The 27,174-nt window shown below is 38.6% G+C and overlaps 1 protein-coding gene and 1 long non-coding RNA gene across 2 annotated transcripts; one reads left to right on the top strand and one right to left on the bottom strand.

Annotated features, from left to right (window-relative positions):
• Positions 1-3,591: 3,591 nt before the first annotated feature.
• LOC132266830 (uncharacterized) lies at positions 3,592-5,025 on the top strand. The gene is made up of 2 exons (XR_009468725.1): positions 3,592-3,962; positions 4,773-5,025. It is a non-coding gene; the product is annotated as an uncharacterized LOC132266830 (long non-coding RNA).
• A 14,568-nt stretch (positions 5,026-19,593) lies between these two features.
• Positions 19,594-24,730, bottom strand: LOC132266829 (probable disease resistance protein At5g66900). Its single transcript, XM_059767815.1, has 5 exons — positions 23,605-24,730; positions 22,839-23,245; positions 21,987-22,342; positions 20,994-21,199; positions 19,594-20,891 (listed from the first exon to the last, which is right to left on the bottom strand). Exons 1-5 carry the CDS (start codon positions 24,254-24,256, stop codon positions 20,053-20,055), a joined length of 2,460 nt encoding a protein of 819 aa, XP_059623798.1. The 5' UTR covers positions 24,257-24,730; the 3' UTR covers positions 19,594-20,052.
• Between the last annotated feature and the right edge of the window lie 2,444 nt (positions 24,731-27,174).

The raw sequence follows: 27,174 nt of genomic DNA, 5'->3' as shown, positions 1-27,174 counted from the left end.
ATCAATATCGTAAATCATCATTACCAAAAGCACTACGGGAACCAGGCATCTTGTGAAAGTTGGGGTAGCAAATCCCAAAACTCTGACAACGATGTCATAGGCACCGTTACACTTAAGACCTTAAATCCTTAATACAATAAAACCAACAACTCCAATGCCTCAAAACACTCCTATCAACAACATCAATCACGAATCCAAAGCCTGACGAACAAATCAACACCTCCAAAAATCAAAACGAACCTCACTACAAGACATTTCATTGAAAGTCCTACATATCTCCCAAAAACAGATCAACTACAAAATCACACCGAAATCAAATATCAGATCCACATCCCTATCATGGATAGCTAAATCCTCAAAATAATAGTCCACCAAGTAGCACACACATCAAAATCCTGACAACCAAGGTCACAAAACGAGTCTCTCAAAACTGTGATTGGCATCACTAAGCCAAATCAAAATCCCTTAATTTCAATCACAATCAATCACTGGGACTACAATTCCTCAAAACTACGCCTAGCTATAAATAGGACGAGAAAACTCCATAAACAAGCCAAATCCAACAGCGATCCTTCAAAACCTCTCCTAAGAGTCAACCACATCTAGGTCTCTTAAACTGAAATAAGTCTCCAATGGACATTCTCAAAACAACCTCGAGCTCACCTCATGAATCAAACAAATCCTCAATGATATGGATGCAAGTCCCCGTAAAATGATCTCACACCAATCAACTCGCTCCGAGCACCACAACTCCGTCAACAACCACGGCAAAACTCCCCAAGGGAAGACACGAAGGAAAAGGAACCACCAGTCCTAAGAAGGACAACAACATGACTTAGTCTCTGAAACGAAAGACTACAAGGTTAAAGACTTCACCCCTTAAATGGAAGTAAGTCAACCAAAATCCATCAAGTCCTCACCAAGAACTCAAGACAAAAATGGTGATCCTCACGGACTAGCCAACCCTAAAACTGTGCACAACGTAACGAAGAGAAGAAACCCACTCCTTGTGAAGCCCCTTACTCAAACCAAGAAAAAAGGAGAAACCCTATTCTCCCATAAATGTCAACATGATAAACGTGAAGAGGGAACAGAAAGGGAAAACTGAACATGGAAGTCATGTACAAAGTAAGGAAACGCAACTACCAAGAAAATACATCTACTCACATAGATAAAATCAAGGGTACACGCAGCACGTCTCCACGTAGCACAAAAGCATGTCATTAAAGCACAGTAACAACATGACATCACTAAGCATATATGTAAGGCATGCTAATGCCACATAATAAGAAGATAAATGTGGATATACCTCCACCTACTTATGCATCGCAATAACATAAATCATACTACTAACATGGTAGTAAACGAAACTACAGAAGATAAAATGATGCAACAATGAACCCTATGGACATCGTGTCCTAGAGTGTCTAGGTAAAAGGAAAACAAGTCTCAACTATAATCTGACTCCAAAAATCAATGTGACACCAACTTGTCTCCAAACTAACGTGATCCCTCACCACAATGGTAAGACTCTAACAATCCATCTCCAAATCTAAAGGTGACACTATGAGTGACACTAACAATGCAATGCTCTCACTAACCTAAAATATTGATCAATCGACTTGACTACAAAAGCGTCATCATGCAAGGAGAACTTAAAGAAAATGCCAACTATAGCTATACTATCAACAACCAAATCAATCTCAAGAATCGCCCCTAAAATGACCATCAATCACTGACCAAAAGGGCTACGCCTATTGGAACAAAAACTAACGCCGATTCCATCTAAACTGCACTCGTAGCTAGCCAGTACAGTAGCATGACAGTGCCATGCACCCGCCCACAAACGTACCCACCCACGAAGATTGCAATCTTAGAGGAACCTTCCAAAATAATCAAGGATCCTAAGAGGTCCATAACCTTATCATAGCCCAAAATCAACAAATCCAGCCCTATAACTATGCTAAATGACTCAACTCACGAGAGCCTAAACAAAATCTGTCTCTCCACCTACCTCAAAACCGATGCTAGATTAACAATGACCTAAATTACAATGAAACTGTGACTATAATCACCATCAATCTTAACTCGTGCCTCAATGACCAATCCCGTGTCATGCCAAATATACAAAATAGTTATGCATATACAAATCTAACCTAGCATAAATCATATGTCATGCTCTTTACAATGGAATACAACCATACTAAACAAACGACATACCACATATAGCACGTAAGCACATAAACATGTTATCAAACCAAAACATGTTATCATGAAGCATATAAACACGCAAAACAAAGCAATAAAAACGTGATATGCACCCAAAACCAATCGTCCAAGGTATTCAAACCTAGGAACTCTGATACCACCTATGACGACCCCGTTTTTTTTTTCAAGCCAGTGCGTCTTGTGATGAACCAAAAGATGACCCGATAACGGATCTGAAATGAGGAAGCAAAAGAAGCCAAATGACCTCAAGAGATGTATGTCATTCCTAAGGCTAGCATGACTCTCCATGAAGTCATGGAACTCAAATGAGCCAAGCAAATGAAGTAAGAATGCCTAACCCTAAAAGAAATGAACCAAGGGCAAAATGGTTATTTCTCACTGAAATGGGTGCCACCGTGCACACCATTGGAAGGAAAACGAAAAATGAACAAAATTAGACTTAAGAATCGTCTGATACTGAGTCTGGGCAAAAAATATATGAAATTCCCACACTCGATGTGAAAGTTATGAAGTAATGACTTAACATTTTTTAATATTTTCATAATAAACTTTGAAAACAAAAGTGCATAAAAAACGAGATACATGTCATTGGCCTCCAGCCCCTTCTTATACATGTTAAATACATTGAAAAAAATATACTTATGTACACTTTACATATACGAATCAAAGAATACAAGTTTTGACATATAAGGCTACAAATAGGATTTCATGCCAACATTTTCATGAAAATGATACTTCAAGTCTACGAAACTTCCATGGCATAGTGTGTATCCCAAATCAAGTCCTTGTACCTGAAAAATGTCCCCACTACGTGGGTGAGTAACATAAAGCTACTCGTAGGAAATGAGTATGCATCAACCTAACATTTTACAAAATTATCATCTTAAGGTGAAACATGTTAAAGGGGCTCATGTCACCTAACGTCTATGTCAAGATGAGACTCAGGGAGCATCCTAAGCTACCTTAGAGTGTTTCTAGCATAAATCACCTCATTCATGCATTTCAACAACATAGAAACATATTATATAAAGCAACAAGATATAGATTCTCAAAGTTATCAACTTAAAATCTAAAATACGAAAACAACAAGAGTGGGTCATGCCACCTAACGTCTATGTTCAAAATGAATCTATAGGATCATTCCTAAATTAGATTTGAACATCAAAACACAAATCATGATATCGATGTAATTTAACCAACATTGGAACATCCAATACAACACATAAAGCATGATTTCTCAAAGTTAACGTCTGGCAACTTAAAATAGGAAATCAAACAAAGAATAATAAGTTACCATATCATTTAGTTATCAACTTGAAATGAAATGTGAAATCAACCAAAGTGGATACTTGGACTGTGATGTTTGTATATAATTGTGTGTGTGTGGTGTGTGATTTAAATGAAAAAGGAAATGAGAAAAAGAAATTATAAAAGAAGTGGGACCCACATCACTTTTTAAGTGAATTGTGAGTCCAAAATTGGTCTCTGCCTTTCCCTCTCTCTCCCGACAGACGCCTCTGCTTCTCCTTCTTGTCTTTTTTTTTTTTCTTTTCTTTTCATTTCAAGCTTCCATTGTTGATTACTCCTTTATCTTTTGTCGGATTGAGGTGCCGTTTGAGGCAAAACGAAGCTTGTGTCGAGCTCTACACATCCATACCAACAATTCCAGATTTGGTGCACCCTTTGGACTTCGAAATTTAGGACCCATTTTCTAGGGTTTGCTCATTTTTGAGGTAGGGACATCTTAAGCCATGGAATCTTGCTCTATAATGAATCATGCTCATCTATGTGTGTTATAGTATGTTTAATTGTTGTTGATTTTGACTAAAATGATTTAATTGACAACATGCTAGTTATGTAAATGTGTATAACATGGTTGAATGAAAAGTATGTCTATGTGATGGTTGTTTACATTTTTTTTTGAGGTTACTAACATGCTATAATGATGCCATGAGAACATGCTTATTTATTATTGTGCTAAGTTCCCATTTGTCATTATATTGAGATCATGACATGAGCCTACATCTCATTGGGTTGCATGAAAAAGGGAAGTGGTTGTCTTGAAATGAAAATGGGGATTTGGGAATGAATGTTTTGGAAAAAAAAAAATTGGTTTTGACAAACCCGGTCGCTGCGGGGTTACCAACGGGCCGGAGGTTAATATAGCCTAGAGGGGACTAGGGAGTCGTCCTAGTGTGGTTGAGCTAGCTGGGCCCCATAATGACGCCGCGGGGTTACCAAGGGTCAGGGGCACTAGCCAATCCTCCTCTCGTGTTGCGGCGGGGTTACCAAAGGGCGGGCTGTATTAACGTTTGAAAGTGATGGTTTTGAGAATGAAAATGGGGAGTGTCATTGACATGCATTGCATTGCATTGTTTATAATTGGAATTGAATTGTATGTTGTATTCGATCCCCTATGTTGTATGATCCCTATCTCCCATTGGCCTATGCTTTGATTGGATTCACTAGGACACAAGAATTGTGTCTTAAGTGTCACCTACTGAGCATATAGCTCACCCTACTATTTATATATTTTTTTTCAGGTCTTGGAAAAGAACCGGTGGACGACAACCCACCTCAAGCTTGAGCGATACTAGAAGCTCACTTTTGTGTCTTTTGTATATCTCCCATTATTTTTGTAAAGCACTAAAAGTGTGAAGGTGTATATGTATATTTTGCAAAACTTTGTTATGTAATGTAAGGTATTTGATGATATTTTGGATGTGAATTTGATAACATGTAAACCTTATTGATGCATGGGGAGAGTAATACTAGTTTGAGGTATTATCGAGGTCATTTGATTGTGTATTATCATCTACTATTGCCGTGAATTCGGAATTTGAGCCGTGACAGGTTAAAAATGCAATTAAACAGGTTGTGATAGGCCTATTTTTAGGGGAGGTCATGCCGATTTTTTTTTTTTTTTTTTTTTTTTTTTTTTTTTTTTTTTGTTTAAAAAGTATTAGTTTTGAGACGTTACAAATTTGGTATCAGAGCCAAGGTTCGAAAACCTTTAGGACGACGGGTAGAGGCCTACATAGAGTCGCATGGAATGGTGTTTGTGTTGCTTACTTGACTACTTGCTATGTGGTATCTTATTTAAATGAGCATGCTTAACTGCCTATGTGCTTACTTGCTTACTTGTTTATGTTAAAATGTTTCTTGCATAGTCTTGCATGCTAAGTGTTGTACGGTATTAATTCTTGTTGAGTCGTCCACAGTGGACCTTAGTGTCATGTTTCTGAATCGTTTTCTCGTTTTATAGCACGATGTCACGGCGTGAGGAACCTAGAGAAGTTGGCCCTAGACCAACAAGGGGTGATGTTGGTGAGAGCTCTAGCTCCAATCCGGCGGAGCCAGTTGATGAGAACATGCTTCTTAGGGACTTGATTCCCCCAAGAGCTGTTCCCTCAAGAAAAGAGAATGTTGAAACACCCGTACCCGTAGAAGTGGGTGAAGGTTCTGTGGCACTGGAGTTTAATCGTTTGTTGCAAAATGTCGTGAGGGCAACGATTGTTGCTCAGACGCAGTTGGTACCACAACCTACAGTTCGAGTTGAGGAGACTCCAGCTCAGAAGCGTCTCAAGATCATTAAGGGGTTTTCTCAGCTGATGCCGGTTATGTTTGAGGGCGGTGCGGATCCAATGGTAGCCGACAACTACATGGATCAAGTCGAAACTCAGTTGACCTCAATGGATGTGACAGAGGATCACTTGAAGATCATCCTAGCAACTTACAAGTTTGCTATGGATGCCAAGGTTTGGTGGAAGTCGATCACTAACCAGTACAAGATTGAAGAGATGAGTTGGGACAAGTTCAAGGAACTGTTCTATGAAAAGTACTTTCCGCTTTCCAAAAGATGGGAGTTACAAGACCAGTTTCATAATCTTATTCAAGGGAACATGTCAGTGGCGGAGTATGAGAACAAGTTCACCTCACTCTCCCGTTTTGCTCCAGAAGTGGTGAGAGATGAAGCTAACAAGACTCGGAAGTTTGTATCGGGTCTTAATGATCGAATGAGGCCGTTGATCACGGCACAGTTTATTAAGGTTTACTCTGAAGCAGTGGAAAAGGGCTTTGATGCTAGAGGCTGACAATAGAGAGAAGGATGCAAGAAGAGAACAATTGAAGCAAAAGAGGGGTGCAGGGCCATCCTCAGAGGAATCTTCTTGGAAAAGGAACAGGGGCAGTCCATCTCAGATTCAGGGGCAACAGTTTACAAGATCTGCTCCTACCACTCCTATGCCAGCTAGATTTGACAGGAGTGCAGTTGTTTGTTATCGGTGTCAGCAGCCCAGACATTACAAGTCTAGTTGTCCGATGAGATCGTCTTCAGTTTCGTCAGCTCCGAAGGCTTGTTATGGGTGTGGCTAGCAGGGTCACTTGATTCATGATTGTCCGAGTCAGAGAGCAGGCACCATTAGTGGCAGAGGGTCACAGCAGAGGCCGTCACAATCGGCTACAGTTCAGTCAGGTTTCAGACCACTACCACCACAGCCTACTATGTCTTCACAGGGTTCACGATCAGTTAGGAGGGATACTCCTACTATGTCAGTGCAGCAGTCAGGTGTTCAGGTTGGCAGTCCTCAGGCACAGGTACCACAGGGATGTGTTTTTGCACTGGCACAGACAGATGCATCTTCTGGACCGTCAGTCCTTCGAGGTATATTTCCAGTGTTTGGTTGTTGCGCCCGTGTATTATTTGACTCTGGTGCATCTCATTCTTTCATTTCATCATCATTTGCACTTGCATCGGGGTTGGAAGTTAGTTTCTTGGAACAGGCGTTGAGTGTTGATACGCCAGTTGGGGTTTCAGTGTCTTTGAGCCGAATTGTGCGGGAGTGTCCCATTGTGATAGCCGGGCGGACCTTTGTGTTTGACCTTATCCTCCTGGAGATGACTAGCTTTGATGTCATTCTCAGGATGGATTGGTTGGCCTTCTTTCATGCCACGATCGATTGTTTCAAAGGGAGAATTACAGTTTGCACTCCAGAAGGAGACTGTTTCTTTTTCACGGGAGATCGGAGTGATTCCCAATCATCGTCGTTGTATGGAATTCATAAACGGAGTCGTGGTGATTACTTCTTGGCTAGCCTTTTAGCTGAAGAAGATGATGTCGTGGGAGAAGTTTATCCGGCAATTGTTTGTGACTTCTTGGATGTTTTTCTAGAAGATTTGACAGAGTTGCCTCCACACCGAGAAGTGGAGTTCACTATTGATTTGATGCCTGGTACTGCGCCGATTTCTATGGCACCGTATCGTATGGCACCAGTTGAATTGGAAGAATTGAAGAGGCAGCTTGATGATTTGAGGATGAAAGGTTTCATCCGACCGAGTGTGTCACTGTGGGGTGCACCGGTCTTGTTTGCTAAGAAGAAAGATGGTTCGTTGAGGTTGTGCATTGATTATCGGAAGTTGAATCATGCCACCATCAAGAACAAGTATCCTTTGCCAAGGATAGATGATTTATTTGATCAGTTGAGGGGAGCCAGTTGTTTCTCGAAGATTGACTTGAGGTCTGGCTATTATCAGTTGCGGGTTAGGGATGAGGATATCCCGAAGACAGCATTCCGTACACGGTATGGACACTATGAGTTCCTTGTTATGCCTTTTGGCTTGACTAATGCGCCAGCGGCATTCATGGACTTGATGAACCGCATCTTTCACGATTACTTGGACCAGTTTGTGGTAGTTTTCGTGGATGACATTCTTGTGTACTCACGGACTCGGGAAGATCACGAGGTCCATTTGAGTATTGTTCTACAGATTTTGCGGGAGCACCGATTGTATGCCAAATACGAGAAATGTGAGTTTTGGCTACAGGAGGTGAAGTTTTTGGGGCATGTTGTTTCAGAAGGTGCAGTATCAGTTGATCCATCAAAGGTTGAAGCAGTTTTGACTTGGGAGCGACCCAAGAATGTGTTTGAGATCCGCAGTTTTCTTGGTTTAGCGGGTTACTATCGGAGATTTGTGAAGGATTTCTCCCGTTTGGCAGCTCCTATGACCCGTTTGACCCGGAAAGGGGTCAAGTTTGTCTGGAATGAGGCCGGTGATTCATCTTTTCAGGAGTTGAAGACGGGATTGACTACAGCTCCAGTGTTGGTGATACCTGAGCGAGGCTTGGGTTATATGATCTATTGTGATACTTCACGTGATGGGTTGGGATGTGTGTTGATGCAGGATGGTAGAGTAGTGGCTTATGGGTCTCGACAGTTGAAGACTCACGAGCTTAACTACCCTACTCATGATCTGGAGTTAGCGGCAGTTGTGTTTGCCTTGAAGTGTTGGAGACACTACTTGTATGGTTAGAGATTCGAGTTATTTTCAGATCACAAAAGTCTCAAGTACCTTTTTTCCCAAAAGGACTTGAACAACAGACAGAGACGATGGGTTGAGTACTTGGAAGATTACAACTTTGATTTGCAATATCATCCGGGCAAGGCAAATGTTGTAGCTGATGCCTTAAGCCGAAAATCTCGTGGAACTTTGGCCAGCTTAGCTATTCGGAAGTGGAAGATACTTGAAGATCTGGCAGAGATGGGATTACAGTGTTGTGATGATGATGGTTGCAGTGAGTCGGCATTCTTATTTAGTCTTGTGGCTCAGCCTACTCTTGTTGTACGAGTGATTGAGTCACAGAGACAGGACCCGGACTTAGATGCCATCCACGCTTTGATCTCTAGTGGTGAGACAGTGAAAGATTGGGCCTTGCATACAGATGGGGGTCTACGGTTCAGGGGTTTGTTGGTGGTTCCCACAGTTTGTCGTGAGGATGTCCTACGGGAGTTTCACACTTCCCGTTTTGCAGTTCATCCAGGTGGTACTAAAATGTATCACAATTTGAGACGTCAGTATTGGTGGAGCGGGATGAAGAATGATGTTGCACAGTTTGTGGCTAGATGCCTTACCTGTCAGCAGGTGAAGGCTGAGCATCAGAGGCCAGCTGGTTTGTTGCAACCATTACCTGTAGCGCAATGGAAATGGGAGCATATTGCTATGGATTTTGTGACAGGTTTTCCAAGGTCACAGAGGGGCAATGAGGCCGTATGGGTCATCATTGACAGATTGACCAAGACGGCTCACTTTTTGCCTATTAAGGCAACAGATGATGCAGAGAAGCTTGGTGTTCTTTATGTGAAGGAGATTGTAAGGTTGCATGGAATTCCTGTAACCATTGTGTCAGATAGGGATGCTAAGTTCACTTCGAAGTTCTGGGAAGGACTTCAAGTAGCGTTTGGTTCAGCGTTGCATTTTAGTACGGCATTCCATCCACAGACGGACGGTCAGTCGGAGCGTACTATCCAGATTTTGGAGGATATGCTTCGGGCATGCGTACTTGATTTGGGAGGTAGTTGGGAGGATCACCTTCCACTTATTGAGTTTGCCTACAACAACAGTTATCAGGCGAGCATCCAGATGGCTCCATTTGAGGCGTTGTATGGTAGACCTTGTAGGTCTCCTGTTTGTTGGACTGAGGTAGGTGAGACAGCCGCCTTAGGACCCGACATTGTACTCGAGACTACTGAGAAGATTAAGTTGATAAGACAGAGGCTGCTTACAGCTCAGAGCCGACAGAAGAGCTATGCGGATAAGCGGAGACGACCATTATCCTTTGAGGTGGGAGACCACGTTTTTCTACGGGTTTCTCCACGGAAGGGATTGATGAGATTCGGAAAAAGTGGCAAGTTGTCGCCACGATTTATTGGACCGTTTGAGATTTTGGACCGAGTAGGAGAGGTTGCCTACAGGCTTGCTTTGCCACCATAGTTGGATAGGGTCCACAATGTTTTCCATGTATCGATGTTACGAAAGTACGAACCGGATCCATCTCACATTTTGAGTTGGGTAGATGTGGACATTGATGAGGATGCTTCCTACGAGGAAGGACCAGTTCAGATTCTTGACACACAACAGAAGGTGTTGAGGAACAAGACGATACCGATGGTGAAAATTCTTTGGAGACACCACGGAGTTAAGGAGGCTACTTGGGAGCTTGAACAGGAGGTTCGCTCCAAGTATCCAGCGTTGTTTTCTTCCTCAGGTATGTCTTGATTTCGAGGACGAAATTTTTTTAAAGTTGGGGAGAATGTGATGTTTGTATATAATTGTGTGTGTGTGGTGTGTGATTTAAATGAAAAAGGAAATGAGAAAAAGAAATTATAAAAGAAGTGGGACCCACATCACTTTTTAAGTGAATTGTGAGACCAAAATTGGTCTCTGCCTTTCTCTCTCTCCCGACAGACGCCTCTGCTTCTCCTTCTTGTCTTTTTTTTTTTTCTTTTCTTTTCATTTCAAGCTTCCATTGTTGATTACTCCTTCATCTTTTGTCGGATTGAGGTGCCGTTTGAGGCAAAACGAAGCTTGTGTCGAGTTCTACACATCCATACCAACAATTCCAGATTTGGTGCACCCTTTGGACTTCGAAATTTAGGACCCATTTTCTAGGGTTTGCCCATTTTTGAGGTAGGGACATCTTAAGCCATGGAATCTTGCTCTATAATGAATCATGCTCCTCTATGTGTGTTATAGTATGTTTAATTGTTGTTGATTTTGATTAAAATGATTTAATTGACAACATGCTAGTTATGTAAATGTGTATAACATGGTTGAATGAAAAGTATGTCTATGTGATGGTTGTTTACATTTTTTTTTGAGGTTACTAAGATGCTATAATGATGCCATGAGAACATGCTTATTTATTATTGTGCTAAGTTCCCATTTGTCATTATATTGAGATCATGACATGAGCCTACATCTCATTGGGTTGCATGAAAAAGGGAAGTGGTTGTCTTGAAATGAAAATGGGGATTTGGGAATGAATGTTTTGGAAAAAAAAAATTGGTTTTGACAAACCCGGTCGCTGCGGGGTTACCAACGGGCCGAAGGTTAATATAGCCTAGAAGGGACTAGGGAGTCGCCCTAGTGTGGTTGAGCTAGCTAGGCCCCATAATGACGCCGCGGGGTTACCAAGGGTCAGGGACACTAGCCAATCCTCCTCTCGTGTCGCGGCGGGGTTACCAAAGGGCGGGCTGTATTAACGTTTGAAAGTGATGGTTTTGAGAATGAAAATGGGGAGTGTCATTGACATGCATTGCATTTCATTGCATTGCATTGCATTGTTTATAATTGGAATTGAATTGTATGTTGTATTCGATCCCCTATGTTGTATGATCCCTATCTCCCATTGGCCTATGCTTTGATTGGATTCACTAGGACACAAGAATTGTGTCTTAAGTGTCACCTACTGAGCATATAGCTCACCCTACTATTTATATTTTTTTTTTCAGGCCTTGGAAAAGAACCGGTGGACGACAACCCACCTCAAGCTTGAGCGATACTAGAAGCTCACTTTTGTGTCTTTTGTATATCTCCCATTATTTTTGCAAAGCACTAAAAGTGTGAAGGTGTATATGTATATTTTGCAAAACTTTGTTATGTAATGTAAGGTATTTGATGATATTTTGGATGTGAATTTGATAACATGTAAACCTTATTGATACATGGGGAGAGTAATACTAGTTTGAGGTATTATCGAGGTCATTTGATTGTGTATTATCATCTACTATTGCCGTGAATTCGGAATTTGAGCCGTGACAGGTTAAAAATGCAATTAAACAGGTTGTGATAGGCCTATTTTTAGGGGAGGTCATGCCGATTTTTTTTTTTTTTGTTTAAAAAGTATTAGTTTTGAGACGTTACATGGACGTCACGACGGATCAGACTGACACCATAGTTACTTTAGGGTTACTAGCCCATGGTAAACCTCCCTATGTGCGCACTAGACTATATAGAGGGATAATCCCCCGTACTAAAACCAAGTCCTAGCCGTAGCTAAACAACGACATCCCTAAGTTTCCAAAATCAACAAGTTGTGCAACAACGTATATATCAACATGTATATACAAGATAATCAACTATCTACCACGCACAACCAAATTTGGAAACACATAGAATACATACTCTAAGTCCACAACTACTATGGCATGAAAGATGTCAAATACAAAATGTGCAACTCATTACTCAAGACAATGATATATTCAATAGGGAAAACATATTCTCATGAATATAAATATAACAACTATATTATCCAATGCTCAAAATGTAACCAAGTGAATATACAACAATTCCAAGTCCATGATTTAAACATAGAAATAACTTCCCCAAACACAATTAAATCCATGGAGCAATTAAATAGAATTTAATTAAATAAAAATAATTAAATTCTCTAAATTTCAATTCAATTCCAAATGGCTTCAAATTAATACACGTCAAAGATCACATTATGGTCATTACATATGTCATATCAATACTTTAATTTAAGCCATGAGTAGTAAAACAAAATTTAATTAAATATAAATAATTAAATTCTTTAGATTTCAACATTCATCAAAATATCCCAAATTTAATATATGTTAAACAACATATCAAGACAATCACTAATATCAATTCAAAAGTTTAATTACTTCATTGGAATAGTTGAATAGAATTTAATTAAATAAAAATAATTAAATCTCTAGATTTCAAAATATCTTCAAATCCTTCCAATTTAATATATAACAAAGATTAATTCATAATAATCACTAATATCGAGTCAAGGCCTAACTAAATACGAAGTCCTTAATTAATTCTACACAATATACAACTAAGTGAATTAATTTTTTTTAACTATTGACTAATTAAATTAAATCCTAGATTTTATGCATAAACATAGCATAAGCATCAAAAATAATAAATCACATACAACATAATCCTATAATCATCCCCTATCTCAATTGGAATGAAAATCCCAATTACCACCGAAATGAAATCGCCTCAAATTTTTGGTCCGCAAGACAGATTTTTCAACTTGTTACCTTCAACTTGTAAAATTCATAAAAAAATCAATTTTAACCCAAATTGAATGAATCTAAAGCCCAATGAAAGCTTAAACACTGTTATTTGATAATATCAATTTAGTTTAACAAAATATTTTTCCAATTGAAACAGTTTTGACCCACAACTTTGAAACAAATTCTGCCCAGAAAAACACATTTTCAGCCTGTAGCTTCCAACTTTGAAAATTCATGAAAAATTCATTTGACATCCAAATTGGGCAAACTTAATTTATTTTGGAAGTAAACATATAAGAGTGTAAAACTGAAAATTTAAGCCATGATCCAATGTGAAAAGATTAGTGAAATAAATCATCTAAAAATATGTTTTCCAGTTGCAATAAAAACATGAATAACAGATAGTTTCGGATTTTTAATAAAATTTAGACATGCTCTAAAATCGTTAAAAAATTCTGAGTAGTGTTAGATGCATGGGGGAAGTTCCGGTAAAAATTTCAAAGTAATTGAAGCAACATGGTTCCATATAAAAATTTATTTCCAGACCGAATAAGGAAAAGATTTAAATTTCCAGCAACTAACTTACAACTTCAAAAATTCATAACTAATTCATTTTAAATCCAAAGTACATGAAACCAAAACTAAATGGAAGCTAATTGATTATATTTTCATGTTCTATATTTAATTTAACAATATTTATTTCAAGTTAAAATAGTTTAAGGGCATAATACAAGTCCTTCTCTTCCATGCATGTAAAACACTCAATAATGACATAAAAATACTTCAAAATAATATATCAATACCTCACTAGAGAATTGAATCTCTAGATACCAAAGCAAAACTAGAAGTTAGGCTAAATCCATCAAGGGTTCTGAAGAGGAGGATGAGGGGAACAAAAGTATTACCAATGTTAAGCTTGGAAATCAATGGAAGGCCCTCAAAAATCAAGGTCAAGGCCTAAGGCTTCAAACTCCATCCATGGAGGTTAGGGTTTTCTTGTAAGGAAGAGAATGGAATAATGTGGTTAAGTATGAGTGGAGGAAATAGAAATCATCCACTCACTATGTGCTTTTACACCATGGTCAACACACACATCTATGGTCAATTGCACAAAAACCCTTCTTTAAAACCATAATCTCAAAGTGGCCCAAAAATAATTGCAAGACTTAATTTGGAGTGTCCACTTGTCACTCATCCAAAGCTCCATCTTAGGCTTAATCTCAAGACTACACTTGTCAACCATCCAAACCAACAAGTGCACTAGTCCTAGGCTAACAAGTGGGTGAATCTCCACCCTCCACATGTCATTATCCAAGGCATCAAAGTGTTTCCACACAAATGTCAACAAGTGGACCAATGAGAATGTGACACTTGTCACACTTTTCAAAAATTGTAAAAAGGTCCTTTTTGAAAATATCTTCCAAATTAAATTGCAAAATAGTCCCTAAGACGAAAAATAATTACTTTTCATAATTACACTAAAATCCCAAAAGTTAAGAAAAATTATCAAAATATTATGCATTCATGCCCTTTACAAGGAAAGTAAACAATTAACATTCTTTTATACAAAAGTAAAAATGTAGATATCATGGAAATTAAATATCATGGATGTATGCAAAGCCAAAGTCAAACCCGAGCACAAAAAGTGAGGTTATGCAACGAAAAAGGAAATCGGGAAAAGACAAAAAGTGAATAGTGACGAAAAATGAAAAATGTGAAAATGACTCGATCCTTAAAAGAAGTTGTCAATCCTAAGAAAAGAGTCTCAGAAACCATTTTCGAGCACTCGATATGATACTAAGTGACGAGAAACCAAACACAGAAGAGAAAAGATAACAAAAAAAAAAAAAAAATTATTCGTAAAATTTGAGCAAAAAGAAAAGGAATGAAAATGACCGGGTCATTACATTATATAATGTCCCATTCGAGTTCTGGTCTCCTAAAGGCCTTAGTTATCTTGCAAGTGCAGTTGGAAGGCCCTCCAATGTTGATATTAACACCCAAGAGAAGAACATAATAGATTATGCAAAAGTTTGTGTAGAGATCCACCCTCTCTCACCCTTCCCAAAATCATTCCATGTTACCTTGAAATGTGGGAAAATTGAAACTGTCAATGTGCAATACCCTTGGATTTTTGACATATGTACTAAGTGTTCCTTATTTGGTCACCTGAAAGAGACTTGTGTGGATTCTCAGAGTGGCCTTATCCCTCCCATTCCCCTTAACCCTCAGACATGGTAATTGGTTACTAGAAAGAAAGGAAAAACCTCTTGCCACCCGATCCCTAACCCCTTCATAAACACCAATTCTCCCTTACATTTGGAAGCTTCCACTTCATTGCATCCCACTGAAAATGACACTAGTTTGAAGGATAAGGAATCTCTTAAATTGAGAATGAAATAACCCCTCAAACTGTTGTGAACCTTAAACTGCTATGACCACTCAAACTGTAGTTGATGTGATCTCCCATACTGAACCTGCTATGAACCCTTATACTGAACCTACTATTGCTTTTCTACCTTTAGTTGGTGTTTCTGAAGCTAGCTCTGTGCTCCATATGCTCATTAGTACCAAGCAAAATGCCTTTGTGAAAGGAAGACACATATCAAAAAATGTTATCATGGCACATGAATTGCTCAATGGATACAACAGATCTAACCACCCCCTATTTGTGCACTAAAAATTGACCTAATAAAAGCCTTTGATTCCTTACATTGGTAGTTTACCTTTGATGCTTTGTATTTGTTTGGTTTCCTTGCAATCTTTGTTCATTGGGTGGCTCGGTGTATTATTACACCATCATACTCAATTTCACTCAATGGTGAATTGTTTAGATTCTTTAAAGAAAATAGAGGTGTTAGGTAAGGTGATCCTAACACCTTGCTCTTTGTCTTGGCAATGGAGGTTCTAACCTTTATAATTAATAATCAAATTAGGACTAATCCTACCTTCAAGTTTCATTGGAGATGTAGAAAACTAGCCATTACTCACCTCACATTTGCTGATAATATTATGATATTTTCACATGCAAGTGTTGGTTCAATCCAAATTTTAGTGAATGCCCTCAATCTATTTTGCTCTTTTACTGAACTACAACTTAACCCCTCAATATCCAAGGCTTTCTTCTCAAGGGTTGATAACCAAACAAAATCTTCTAAACTTTCCCTCCTGCAATTCCAAGTTGGATCTCAGCCTGTTACTTATCTTGGCTTACCACTGTCTACCTTAGCAATCAAAGCTAGGGATTGTCAAACCTTGGTTGAGAAAATTACTAGAAGAGTTGGTAGCTGGACCTCCAAATTCATACCTTATGCTGGGAGAACAGTTCTTATAAAGTCAATATTGTGCTCTATTCATCCTATTGGTCCCAATCCTTTGTTTTTCCTAAAAAAGTATTTGAAGAAGTTAACAAAATACTAAGAAGGTTTTATTGGTCTAGAGTGGAGCTTAAAAAGAGAGGTATAAAGGTTACTTGGACTGCAGTGTGTAGTCCAAAGATCTATAGTGGTTTGGGATTCCCTAACCTTGAGCTTTCAAATAGAATTGCTAATTTAAAGCATATTTAGAAGTTGTGACTTAGGAAAGATAGCCTTTGGGTGGCCTGGATTAACTGTTATCTGCTTAGGGATAGATCTTTTTGGTGTATAAAGCCCTCTATAACTTGTTCAAGCTTTTGGAGGAATTTGTTGAAACTAAGAGAAATAGCAAGAGGTCTCATCATGTATAGGGTGGGGTGTGGGAAAGACACGAATTTATGGCTTGATTGCTGGCTCCATAATGGTCTAATTGTTCAACAGATAGGGCTGAATGATGTGGAAATTCTTCAACTAGACACTAGGACCTTAGTTGACAGCCTAATTTCCAGTACTCATTGGATGGTTCCCCTATCTTTGAACTACTCATAGTTTTTCCAATCCCTAAACTTTCTTTCTCAATTATACTCCCAGCCTCAACCTTCTGAACAACAAGACAGTATTGTTTGGTTGCTTTGTCCTTCTCAAATTTATTCATTCTCTCATACCACTGCACATTTTGCACCACATTCACCAACCTTTATTTGGCATAAGCTTATTTGGTTCAAACACTATATTCCCAAACACAGTTGTATTGCTTGGTTAGCAATGAGGGGAAGATTTTACATACTGGATTCTAAACCTATGATGCTTAAGCACTATGTTAAAGGTGCTACCTTTGTAAGACAGAGATGGAATCAATGGATCACTTGTTCTTCCAATGTCATTTTAGCTCGCATATTTGGAACTTCATACAAGATATTGTAGGATTCTACATTCTACCAAGCTGCTGGATGGATTTGATTAACTGTTGTTCAGCTCATTAGACCTAAGCAAAGTTTTTAATTCATAAACTCCTACTGTCAACAGTAAAATATTTTCTTTGGCAAGAAAGAAATGGAAGAGCTTTCAGGAATGTCTCCAACACTCCTCATCATGTTATCTCCTTGATAAAATTTTGCATCGGAGCTAAATCAGCTGCAATTAAGTTGAAGAGGAGTACTGATCTTAGAATTATCACAACTGAACAGGACCTCCATAACCTATTTGTGAAATGCTATTCCTCATCAGGTGTGTATTCGTGGCTGATCTCATAGGGTGGTATTGAGGTTTTTAGAGTTTGAACTGTAACCAAAACTTTGGCCGGAAGTAACTATGCTTTTGCTATTGTAGTTATTGTTGATTTTTGGTTATGTTGTGATGTATTTCCCCTTGGGGCTCGATGTATATCCTTTCTTATCTTATATACAAGATTACCCTCTAACCTAAAAAAAAAAAATTGCATACAAAGTGGGGTGAGAGACCCCTTGTATGGCACATGACAACAAGATGTGAGTGTAGAGTGGGCTTAGACACTACAAGCAAAACGGGAGAAAAGGGTTTTACATGGGTCGCATGTTTTCTTGGAAAGCTAAATTGCAAGCAACTGCTAGTTTAGAAAATCTATAAATAGGACTTTGGGATGTTTACAACACCTACTTAAGTTAACATTCCAGTATTATATTTCCTTTCCGATTCCATGTCTTTAAAATGATAGGTTGCCCTTTAAAAGAGTGCACTCCATAAAGAATCCTACTTCTTCTTCTATTATTATTATTATTCTTTTGCTATTGTAGTTATTGTTGATTTTTGGTTATGTTGTGATGTATTTCCCCTTGGGGCTCCATGTATATCCTTTATTATCTTATATACAAGATTACCCTTTAACCAAGAAAAAAAAAAAGAAAAGTTGCATACAAAGTGGGGTGAGAGACCCCTTGTATGGCACATGACAACAAGATGTGAGTGTAGAGTGGGCTTAGACACTACAAGCAAAACGGGAGAAAAGGGTTTTGCATGGGTCGCATGTTTTCTTGGAAGGCTAAACTGCAAGCAACTGCTAGTTTAGAAAATCTATAAATAGGACTTTGGAATGTTTACAACACCTACTTAAGTTAAACATTCCAGTATTATATTTCCTTTCCGATTCCACGTCTTTAAAATGATAGGTTGCCCTTTAAAATAGTGCACTCCATAAAGAATCCTACTTCTTCTGTTATTATTATTATTGTTATTATTATTATTATTATTATTATTATTTTTTTTTTTGTGAACTCGGAACTCCATTGGGTAGGTCCCTTTGGACCCACCCCAAGTTACAAAACGAGGGTGTTGTAATCGGCCCCACAACGACAGCACCGGTTAAATCAGGGGTTACAATAAGGGCGTTGGGGTTTGAAACCGGAACATATTAGAACCTAGCCCCTTACCTTACCACCATCACCAAGCCCTGGGGGTGAATAAAACTTTACCATGAAGATGCCATCACGAAGGTAAATCAGACCAAACTCCTTTGCTCATATCTTCTCAATGAACTTCTTTGAAAAAGTATTAATACAATCTTCTCCTTATGCTTCCATGCTGCATGATAGTTATCCAGGTTGATAAAATACGTCTGTGTGGTAGAGTATGCAAACAAACTCCACCGTGATGGCCGTGGAGAAGAACCATTCCGAGAAGTAGAGAAAGCCCCCGGTGGCTGTGTGGAAGAGGTTTGACCCTCCTCCGTGCTACGCTCCGTATTCTCCACATAAAACACACAAAAACCCTAAAATGGCCCTAGAGAGAGAAGCCAAACAAATTGATTTGTCTTCGTTTTTATAAAGAAAACCATTATCGTCCAATAAATATCCACTATTTGGTTCTTTCACTTAACACCCATGTTTGGTTTGATTTATGGAATTGCTGAATAAAAATAAATAGCAATGATCATTGACAAGATGATTCAACATGTCATTGCTAAATTTGTTACCAAGAAGAATCCGAATCCCCTCGTGAGGAATTATATGCCTTTTTCCTATGTCAAAAATATACCGCTATTACAACGAATTACATCGTACTATAATACATACATAAAAAAGTAATTGCATAAGTAAAATAATGTAAATGTACAAGTAATGTAAAATTGTTGCATAAACACAGCACAACATTATTGGCACAAGAGAGGATCTAGGTTCTAGAAAGAATATAGACACCTTAAAATTGACATACATATCCGCATCATAGACAACCAAATCCAAACATCGGGGGCTGTGAACATGTGACAACAGGCAAGACAATATGCTTTATTGCTATTTTATTAGCTTTATACCGTAAACAAGAACCACCTACAGAGGAGTGGCTCAACCACCATTTCTAGCGAGCAGGATAGAATTGCTCGAGGAATTCTCTTCCTTCAAGCATATTCAAAACCAACTCTATGCCATCTTGTTCATTGAAGATTGTAATGGCAACACCCACAAACACAAAATATGTAACAACATTAAGGTAAACAAAATAACTGAAAATAAATATATATACCGTTAGACATCAAATTTTATTTTTTTTATGAATAATAATTTAAGGACAGAATTCAGTAGTTATCGACTTCAATTTATGTGAGTGGAGTGATAAAGTCCACTATATGATGTCACCATGACGTCATATGAATTCGGTCCGGTTCCTCAGACGTTTAGATTGGGAAGCCAGTTCAAATTGATGTCTTCATTAAGCACATTTATCTTCAGATTGGTGAGATAAGTCTTAAAAGGTTCCCAGAGATCAGAAGCTTCTTCGTTGCATATCACATCCTTTAATTGCCAAAGATCCTTTACTGATGGCGTCAACTTATGAAATTCACAACCTCTCATGTCGAGCTTTTTCAAACCACACAACCCACCGATCCCCATTGGCAATTTACTCATGCTTAAACAGTCAGAAATATCAAGAACTCTTAATTCATGGAGGCTACCGACTGACTCAGGTAGCCCCAAAAGGCTTGTACAGGCATGAAGCCTCAGCATTTCCAAACTTGTTAGCCTTCCAAATCCTTCAGGGAGCGCTTCCAAATCATGACATTTAGTGATGCTGAGCTTCTTAAGGCAAGGAAGGTCACAAAGCCCCTCAGGCAATTCAACTAAATCAATGCAACAGTCGATATCAATCTCCAAAAGATTAGGGAACATATGGGGGACATCGATGGTACAGTTTTTAAAGGCGTCGCCAATCTCACACATAATCAAGGATATCTTCTGCAAATTCGTGAATTGTAAAGTGGATTTACCAAGGAAAGAAACTGAAATATTCTCTAGCCTGATTCTCTTTAGACTGGACAAAGGATCAAGTAGGGGAGAGTTGCTCAGTTTAGCTGGGCAGAAACCATAATTCGTGATGATCAGAACCTTCAATTGGTCCATTTTCTCGATGAATTCAGGTAGGCTGTAGTTCTTTGTCCGGAAATTCAATATTAGAACTTTAACTTCAGGTAGTTGGATATTGTACCAGCCTGACGAGAATGTTTCATCTGCAATCAAATTCCGCACATTGTGAATTGGGGAAAAAAGAAAGAAAAAATTATCAAATATTCTGCAGCAGGTTTCATTTTGAAAATGTGAGATAAGCAAACCTGTAGAGATGGACAAGAGACGGGCATGGAAGGGTTGTTGCATTTGTTCAATCGACCAATTGGGAAGGTCATTTCCTCTTATGTCTATAATTAACCTTTTCCTCTGTTCTACAGGCTCTAGGCTGCTCTGGTGAATAGCCAGCTCTCTCAGCAGATCATGCTGCGTGACAAAATGCTCATTGCCATCAACCTCAATTGCATCTTTCCTGTGAAAGGAGTAAATCAGGTGTATTTAAGGCGCAATTCAATTTTTAGGATACAATAATGCTTACTAAATCAATTGGGGAAAAAAATGAACAAACAAATTCGGGCATCCATATGACAATTAATAACAAGATAAGGATAACAGCAGCTGGAATATTCCTACAAGTCAAAGTTGCGACCTTGGTTGGACACGAAAAATGAGCTTTGTGGGGCCCAAGTTTATAAGGGCGCTTTGGGTTTTGAGTTGGAAAACGAGAGCACCGCAGATCGCAAGAAAGAGAGTGTGAAAGAGAGCTAGGGTTCGAGGGCAGAAACTAGTAATCTCCTAATTTTCACATAGTTAAATCTGTAGTCAGACCTTCACCATGGATGTAGCCCAAATTTTAGGTAAATCTGTGTTTTCTTTGTGTGTGGCGTGTTTAATTTTCTGTCGTAATTCTTGTTTTGTTCTTGGTTCACTGCGTTTGTCATAACATTATTATTATTTTGATAATTCTGTATGAATGTCCTTTCAGAATTCAGAGGGTAAGTTAATATAGAGAACTGAATAAGAGGATGAAAACAACTAAAAGTCAATGCATATTGGAGTCTTAAAGAAAACACTTGTGCACTGTTAAAAGAAAATGTCAAATTTTCAAATTTTGCATCCAATGCCCAGTCCACCCCTTCAACACAATGAATAGATTGGACCGTCACTTCATTATGGCCCTTTTTGCAAACTAACACACTAGACATCATCAAAACAAACCATGATTGAACACTTTAAAGAAAAATAAGAATCTAGAATACCTTGTAAGAACAAGATTAACCAAATTTCGGGTGGATAGTTCATAGATGTTGGCAAGAGCACGGATTTCATCTAGGTTGTATAGTTCCACCCAAATATCGATAAGAGCGGTGGCAGGGATCCTTTGATCTTCAGGAAATGAACCTAGGTCCAGGAAATACTCCTTGCCATTAGTTTTTTCACCCAAGGCATCTATGCTAGTTTGGAGAGAAATAAGCAGATCACTGTTGGAATCAAAAATGGATTGTCCTTCAGACCATTGCTTCAATGTACATCTCCAGAACACCTCAGGTTGTCCACAGAGTGATCCACCAACCACTGTAAGGGCCAGTGGGAATCCTTTACAGCCTCTCACTATCTGCAATTTAATGCGGCAAATTAAATCAGCTGCAGTTTCTTGCAAATGAAAATAATACAGAATTGGAGACAAGTATATACAAACTCCACTGCTTGATCTTCAATTAAATGAAACTAATACAGAATTGCAGATAAGTAAACAGAAGCTCTACTTCTTCTTGATCAATTAAATGAATATAACATCGATACTTCTAATTTTAAAAAGGATAATTTTGGTCAAGCTTCCAGTCCTAGTTGGCCAGAAATTATATTAACCACTGTTTTTTCCATTGAAAAAATAAATAAATAAAATATTTTTGGAGATACAAACTCTGAAGTAAAAAAAATCATGGTATTGAAAGCTGCATATTTTATATTTTTGGGTCAGTAAAAAAAAATTGGTGACACAAAAGTAAAACATGCAAGCATAGATTTACTGTGTGTACAAACACATAATTCTGTCAGACAAGTAAGAAAAAATATATTATATCTTGTTCATATAGGGATTTGTATTCTACCTCGTTGACAAGATCATCTGGTATGTTGGAGCTCCCACCTTGAGGAAATGCTGAATTACGAAAAAGAGTCATGGCATTCTGATCATTCAACCGCTCCAATTTATACGTAGAATCAAATCTAGGAAATACAAATCTTGATGTAACCAATATTTTGTATTCTGGTATTGGGAACATGAATTTCTGAATAAGGGATTCTGATCCAGACCATACATCATCTAGGACCAACAACTTAGGACTTGTTCCTATTTCATTCTGGCTCAGCAAGTTTCCCAATTTGTCAATTGCATCATCATCATTTTGAAACTCAGGCACCTGAAAATTCTTATGTTGAAACATGTTGCGAACAATGGCCTTGAGGTTGGGTGTCTTTGAAACCGTGACAAAGAAAATATTGTCCCTAGATTTTCCTGTCCAAGCAAGGTATTTTCAAATAGGTTAGAAGTACTTAATAGAAAACCATTAAAAAATTTAAGTTGGTAGATTACATTATCACCAAGCTTTCAGATGTCTGGTAACAAATTTCTCTTTTGAAAAAAAAAAAAAAAATCAATGCTAATAAACTTCCACAAGAAATGAAACTTCCAAAGAAATGGTCTTCAGTAATGACACTAATTTAAATGCCTTCAATAAATGTAGCGAGTAGAATGGCTCAATTTATATACAGGCACATCTGCAAATTATTAGTTTCTAAAAGCACCCAGCATTTACCAAAATAAATTAAGCATAACAACAAAGGCAAGAAGATTTGATATCTCTATATAAATACCTTCAATTTCGGCATCATGGCAGAGCATTTTTGCCAATGTAGTCTTCCCACATCCTCCAGGAGCTGAAAGCACAACCACCTGGACACCATCCTTTAGCAACTTCATCTTCAATTCTTGAAGAGGCACATCTAGTCCAACAACAATATTGGGAACCCCCGGAGCTCCACACGAACCTACAAACACACTCGGATCACAAACCTGTCCACCTTTCTTCATACTTGACGACATTCTACGCAATTTCACATCTATTTCATTCACCTTCACCATAATCTTCCTGCTCTCCATTGTCTCCAGAGCTTGGACATTGGTCTGAAAGAATATCCCAAGCAAATCTTCCATTTCGACGAGTTTCTTCGAGTAGGAAGACCTCTTGAAACAATTCAAGCAAACAGTTTTAGAGCACTTGCGGACCAGCTTCGCAGCCTCTTTCAACCTACCGGTGAACATTTTGGCTTCTTCCCCCCGAAAGTCCAGTTCTCTGTCCAAGTTCGCAATTTGGCGTACAAGTGGTTGGAGTGAATTGAGTCGTGATTCGAGTTGGTCGAGGTTGGACTTGAAGTTGATGGTTTTGCCTTTGACATCCAGCACAGCTTTCAGTAATTCACCAAATGCTGCTTCCAATGCAGCCCCCTCAATGAACTCCAACACCATCAAATGTAGTAGAAATATCAGGAAGTGCTCAAATTTTACTAAATCTCAAGTTTATTATGCACAGGAAGAAACAAAAAAAAAAAAAAAAAAAAAAAAAACCCAAATCTATATTCTTTTTAACAGAAAAACCCAATTAACTGAATATCGAGAGTATTTGGGTTCCTCAATCTTCTGATTTCATTTTATAAGAAGTTCGGGCGCGTGAGGAATTTAAGTTCTATTTTATTTTCATTTTTTAATAAAGCGTGTTTAAGTTACCGAGTAAAAGCATGTTCAAGTAAGGTTCTTCTCTCGATCATGCGAACGATCCCAGGGCTGCAACTTGGGCGGGCTAACCCAGCCCAGCCCAATCCCAATCCAAAAAATTTGAAATTTGGGCTTTAAATTCACAAAATCCAGACATATTAAGGTTGGGCTCGGCTCAACCCGAACCCAACCCAAAACCCAAAATAAAAAAAAAAAAAATATATATATATATATATATATATATTTTTTTTTTTTTTTCTCCTTTCTCTCTCCTCTCTCTTCTTTCTCTCTCTGCCGCCGTCCTTCTGCCGCGGCCGTCCCCTCTGCAGCCGGTCGCGGAGATAAGCGTACCAGAGCTTGTAGCTTCCAGGGAGGGCTTTGAGGGCTCGCTGGAAGATCCTAATAAAATATATTCAATCAATCCAAATGCAATGTTGGTAAAATTTACCAAATTAGACCTAATCCAATCTTCATACCTTTGAATTTCCACATCATGATGGAGAATTTTTGACAGAGTAGTCTTACCGCATCTATTTCATTCAATTTCACCATAATCGTCTTCGATTGACTCCTTCAATTCCACGAGCTTGCTTCTCCTGGCAGTAACTTCACAAATTTTCGAGCAATTTTCAAGCATTTGAAGACAAGCTTCTTGGCATTTTTAATCGATTTAGGGTTTCGTGCACGGGACGATTCAACGATTTGTTCAGCTAAATGATCTCAGCAAAGAATGGTTCTATTGATTTGTTCAGCTTAATGATCTCACCAAAGAATGGTTCAAACGATTTGTTCAGCTTAAACTTGACGGCTATGTTCGTCAAATGATTCAAAACAGCTTTCACCAATTCATTGACTGCAGCTGCTCCCAAAACAGCTCCTCCGAAGAGCTCATCCGCCATCCATGTTATGTATTGTCTTCTTCACAGAAACCCTAGTCCCTCGAACTTTAGAGAGCCTTTTTGCGGAAGCGAAGGGGTAGGTATATTAGGGAAAAAAATTCATTAGTATTTTGTTTTGTTACGTAAATGCAAAAAGGTAAGATTGTAAATTTAATAAGATAGTTTTTTTTTAGAAAAATGAAAATCCCCCTCAGAACAGTTTTTATGAAAAATATTAATTTAGCGGTTCCCTGTATGGCTGTCCCTTCTCACGGAAGAGCCATGGATTCAATTTCAACCAAAGAAATATAAGAATTTCAAAGTGAGGGGGAAAAAAAAAAAAAAAAAATTGGCCAGACGAGAAATAAATTTGGGTTAATTTATTTGAACTCGAGTCATAAATGAATTAACACAATTAATTAATTTAATTAATCGTATCGTGTTTAAATGGATTAACTAAATACCTATTAAAAGGACTCGTGAAACTCATTACCTATTTAGACACAATTACGGTAGACAACAAAAATATGAAATAGTTTTTTAATTGTCATTTCTTTTTCCTCTCATTCACGGTACACCTTATTATTTTAAAGTTATTAGAGTTACTTAAACATTTATATTATATCTACTTGTTTGTGCGTGGGTGGGGGGGGGGGGGGGGATTTCTTCTTACTCTGAATGTTTGGGTTTGGGTCTATAATAACTATCTAAACTCGCATCATTAGCGGCAAAATAAAGGATAAGTGCCATGCACTTGCCCGCCTGCCCACTTGCCAATACAAATGGGCAAATTCCTTACACTTGCCCACCACTTGTTCATACAAAATAATGGGCAAGTATTATGCACTTGCCCAATTGAGCAACTTCCATACACCATACAAAATAATGGGCAAGTGTTATGCATTTGTCCACATTTGGGCAAGTGCCTTACACTTGCCCGCCACTTGCCAAAACAAATTAATGGGTAAGTGTCACGCGCTTGCCCACCTTTTCACTTGCCCATACAAAATAATGGGCAAGTGTCATGCATTTGCCCGCTTACCCACTTGCCCATACAAATGGGTAAGTGCCATACACTTGCCCACCATTTGCCTATACAAAATAATGGACAATTACCATGCACTTGCCCCCTGCCCACTTGTCAATACAAATGGGCAAGTTCCATACACTTACCCACCACTTGTTCATACAAAATAATAGGCAAGTATCATGCACTTACCCAATTGGGCAAGTTCCATACACTATACAAAATAATGGGCAAGTATCATGCACCTATCCACCTGGGCAAGTTCCATACACTTGCCCATATAAAATAATGGGCAAGTGTCATGCATTTGTCCACCTTTGGGCAAGTGTACACTTGCCCACCACTTGCCAAAACAAATTAATGGGCAAGTGTCATGTGTTTGCCCGCCTTCCCTCTTGCACATACAAAATAATGGGCAAGTGTCATGCACTTACCCACTTATCCACTTGCCCATACAAATGGGTAAATGCCATACACTTGCCCACCACTTGCCTATACAAAATAATGGACAAGTGCCATGCACTTGTCTGCTTAAACATTTGCCCGTGTGCCTACTTGCATATACAAAATAATAGCCAAATGTCAGGTACTTGCCCACTTACCCCAAGAATGATCTAGTGCAAGATGAAAAGAAGGTAGGCACTTGGTATTGAGTGCAGGTTTAGTAGGAACCAAGGGTATAGGACCACAAGTAGATTCATGATGGGATCAGGATAGGACTATAGATTATCACTTGCCAAATATTGATGGTACATGTCACAGGGGTG

The sequence above is a fragment of the Cornus florida genome, unplaced genomic scaffold (assembly GCF_030987335.1).
Source record: "Cornus florida cultivar Cherokee Brave unplaced genomic scaffold, ASM3098733v1 CherokeeBrave_3.0.0_Hap2_Chr07, whole genome shotgun sequence".
Taxonomy (NCBI): Eukaryota; Viridiplantae; Streptophyta; class Magnoliopsida; order Cornales; family Cornaceae; genus Cornus; species Cornus florida.
Note: the sequence above shows the minus strand (reverse complement) of the source record. Positions and strands in the feature narration are given on the sequence as shown.

Excerpts from the sequence above, each read along its gene's own strand:
- LOC132266829 (XM_059767815.1), bottom strand. The coding sequence starts at position 24,256 with ATGGTGTTGGAGTTCATTGAGGGGGCTGCATTGGAAGCAGCATTTGGT. Across the intron at positions 21,200-21,986 it reads GTTAATCTTGTTCTTACAAG|GAAAGATGCAATTGAGGTTG; the intron begins GTATTCTAGATT and ends CTCCTTTCACAG. Across the intron at positions 20,892-20,993 it reads TCTCTTGTCCATCTCTACAG|ATGAAACATTCTCGTCAGGC; the intron begins GTTTGCTTATCT and ends ATTTGATTGCAG.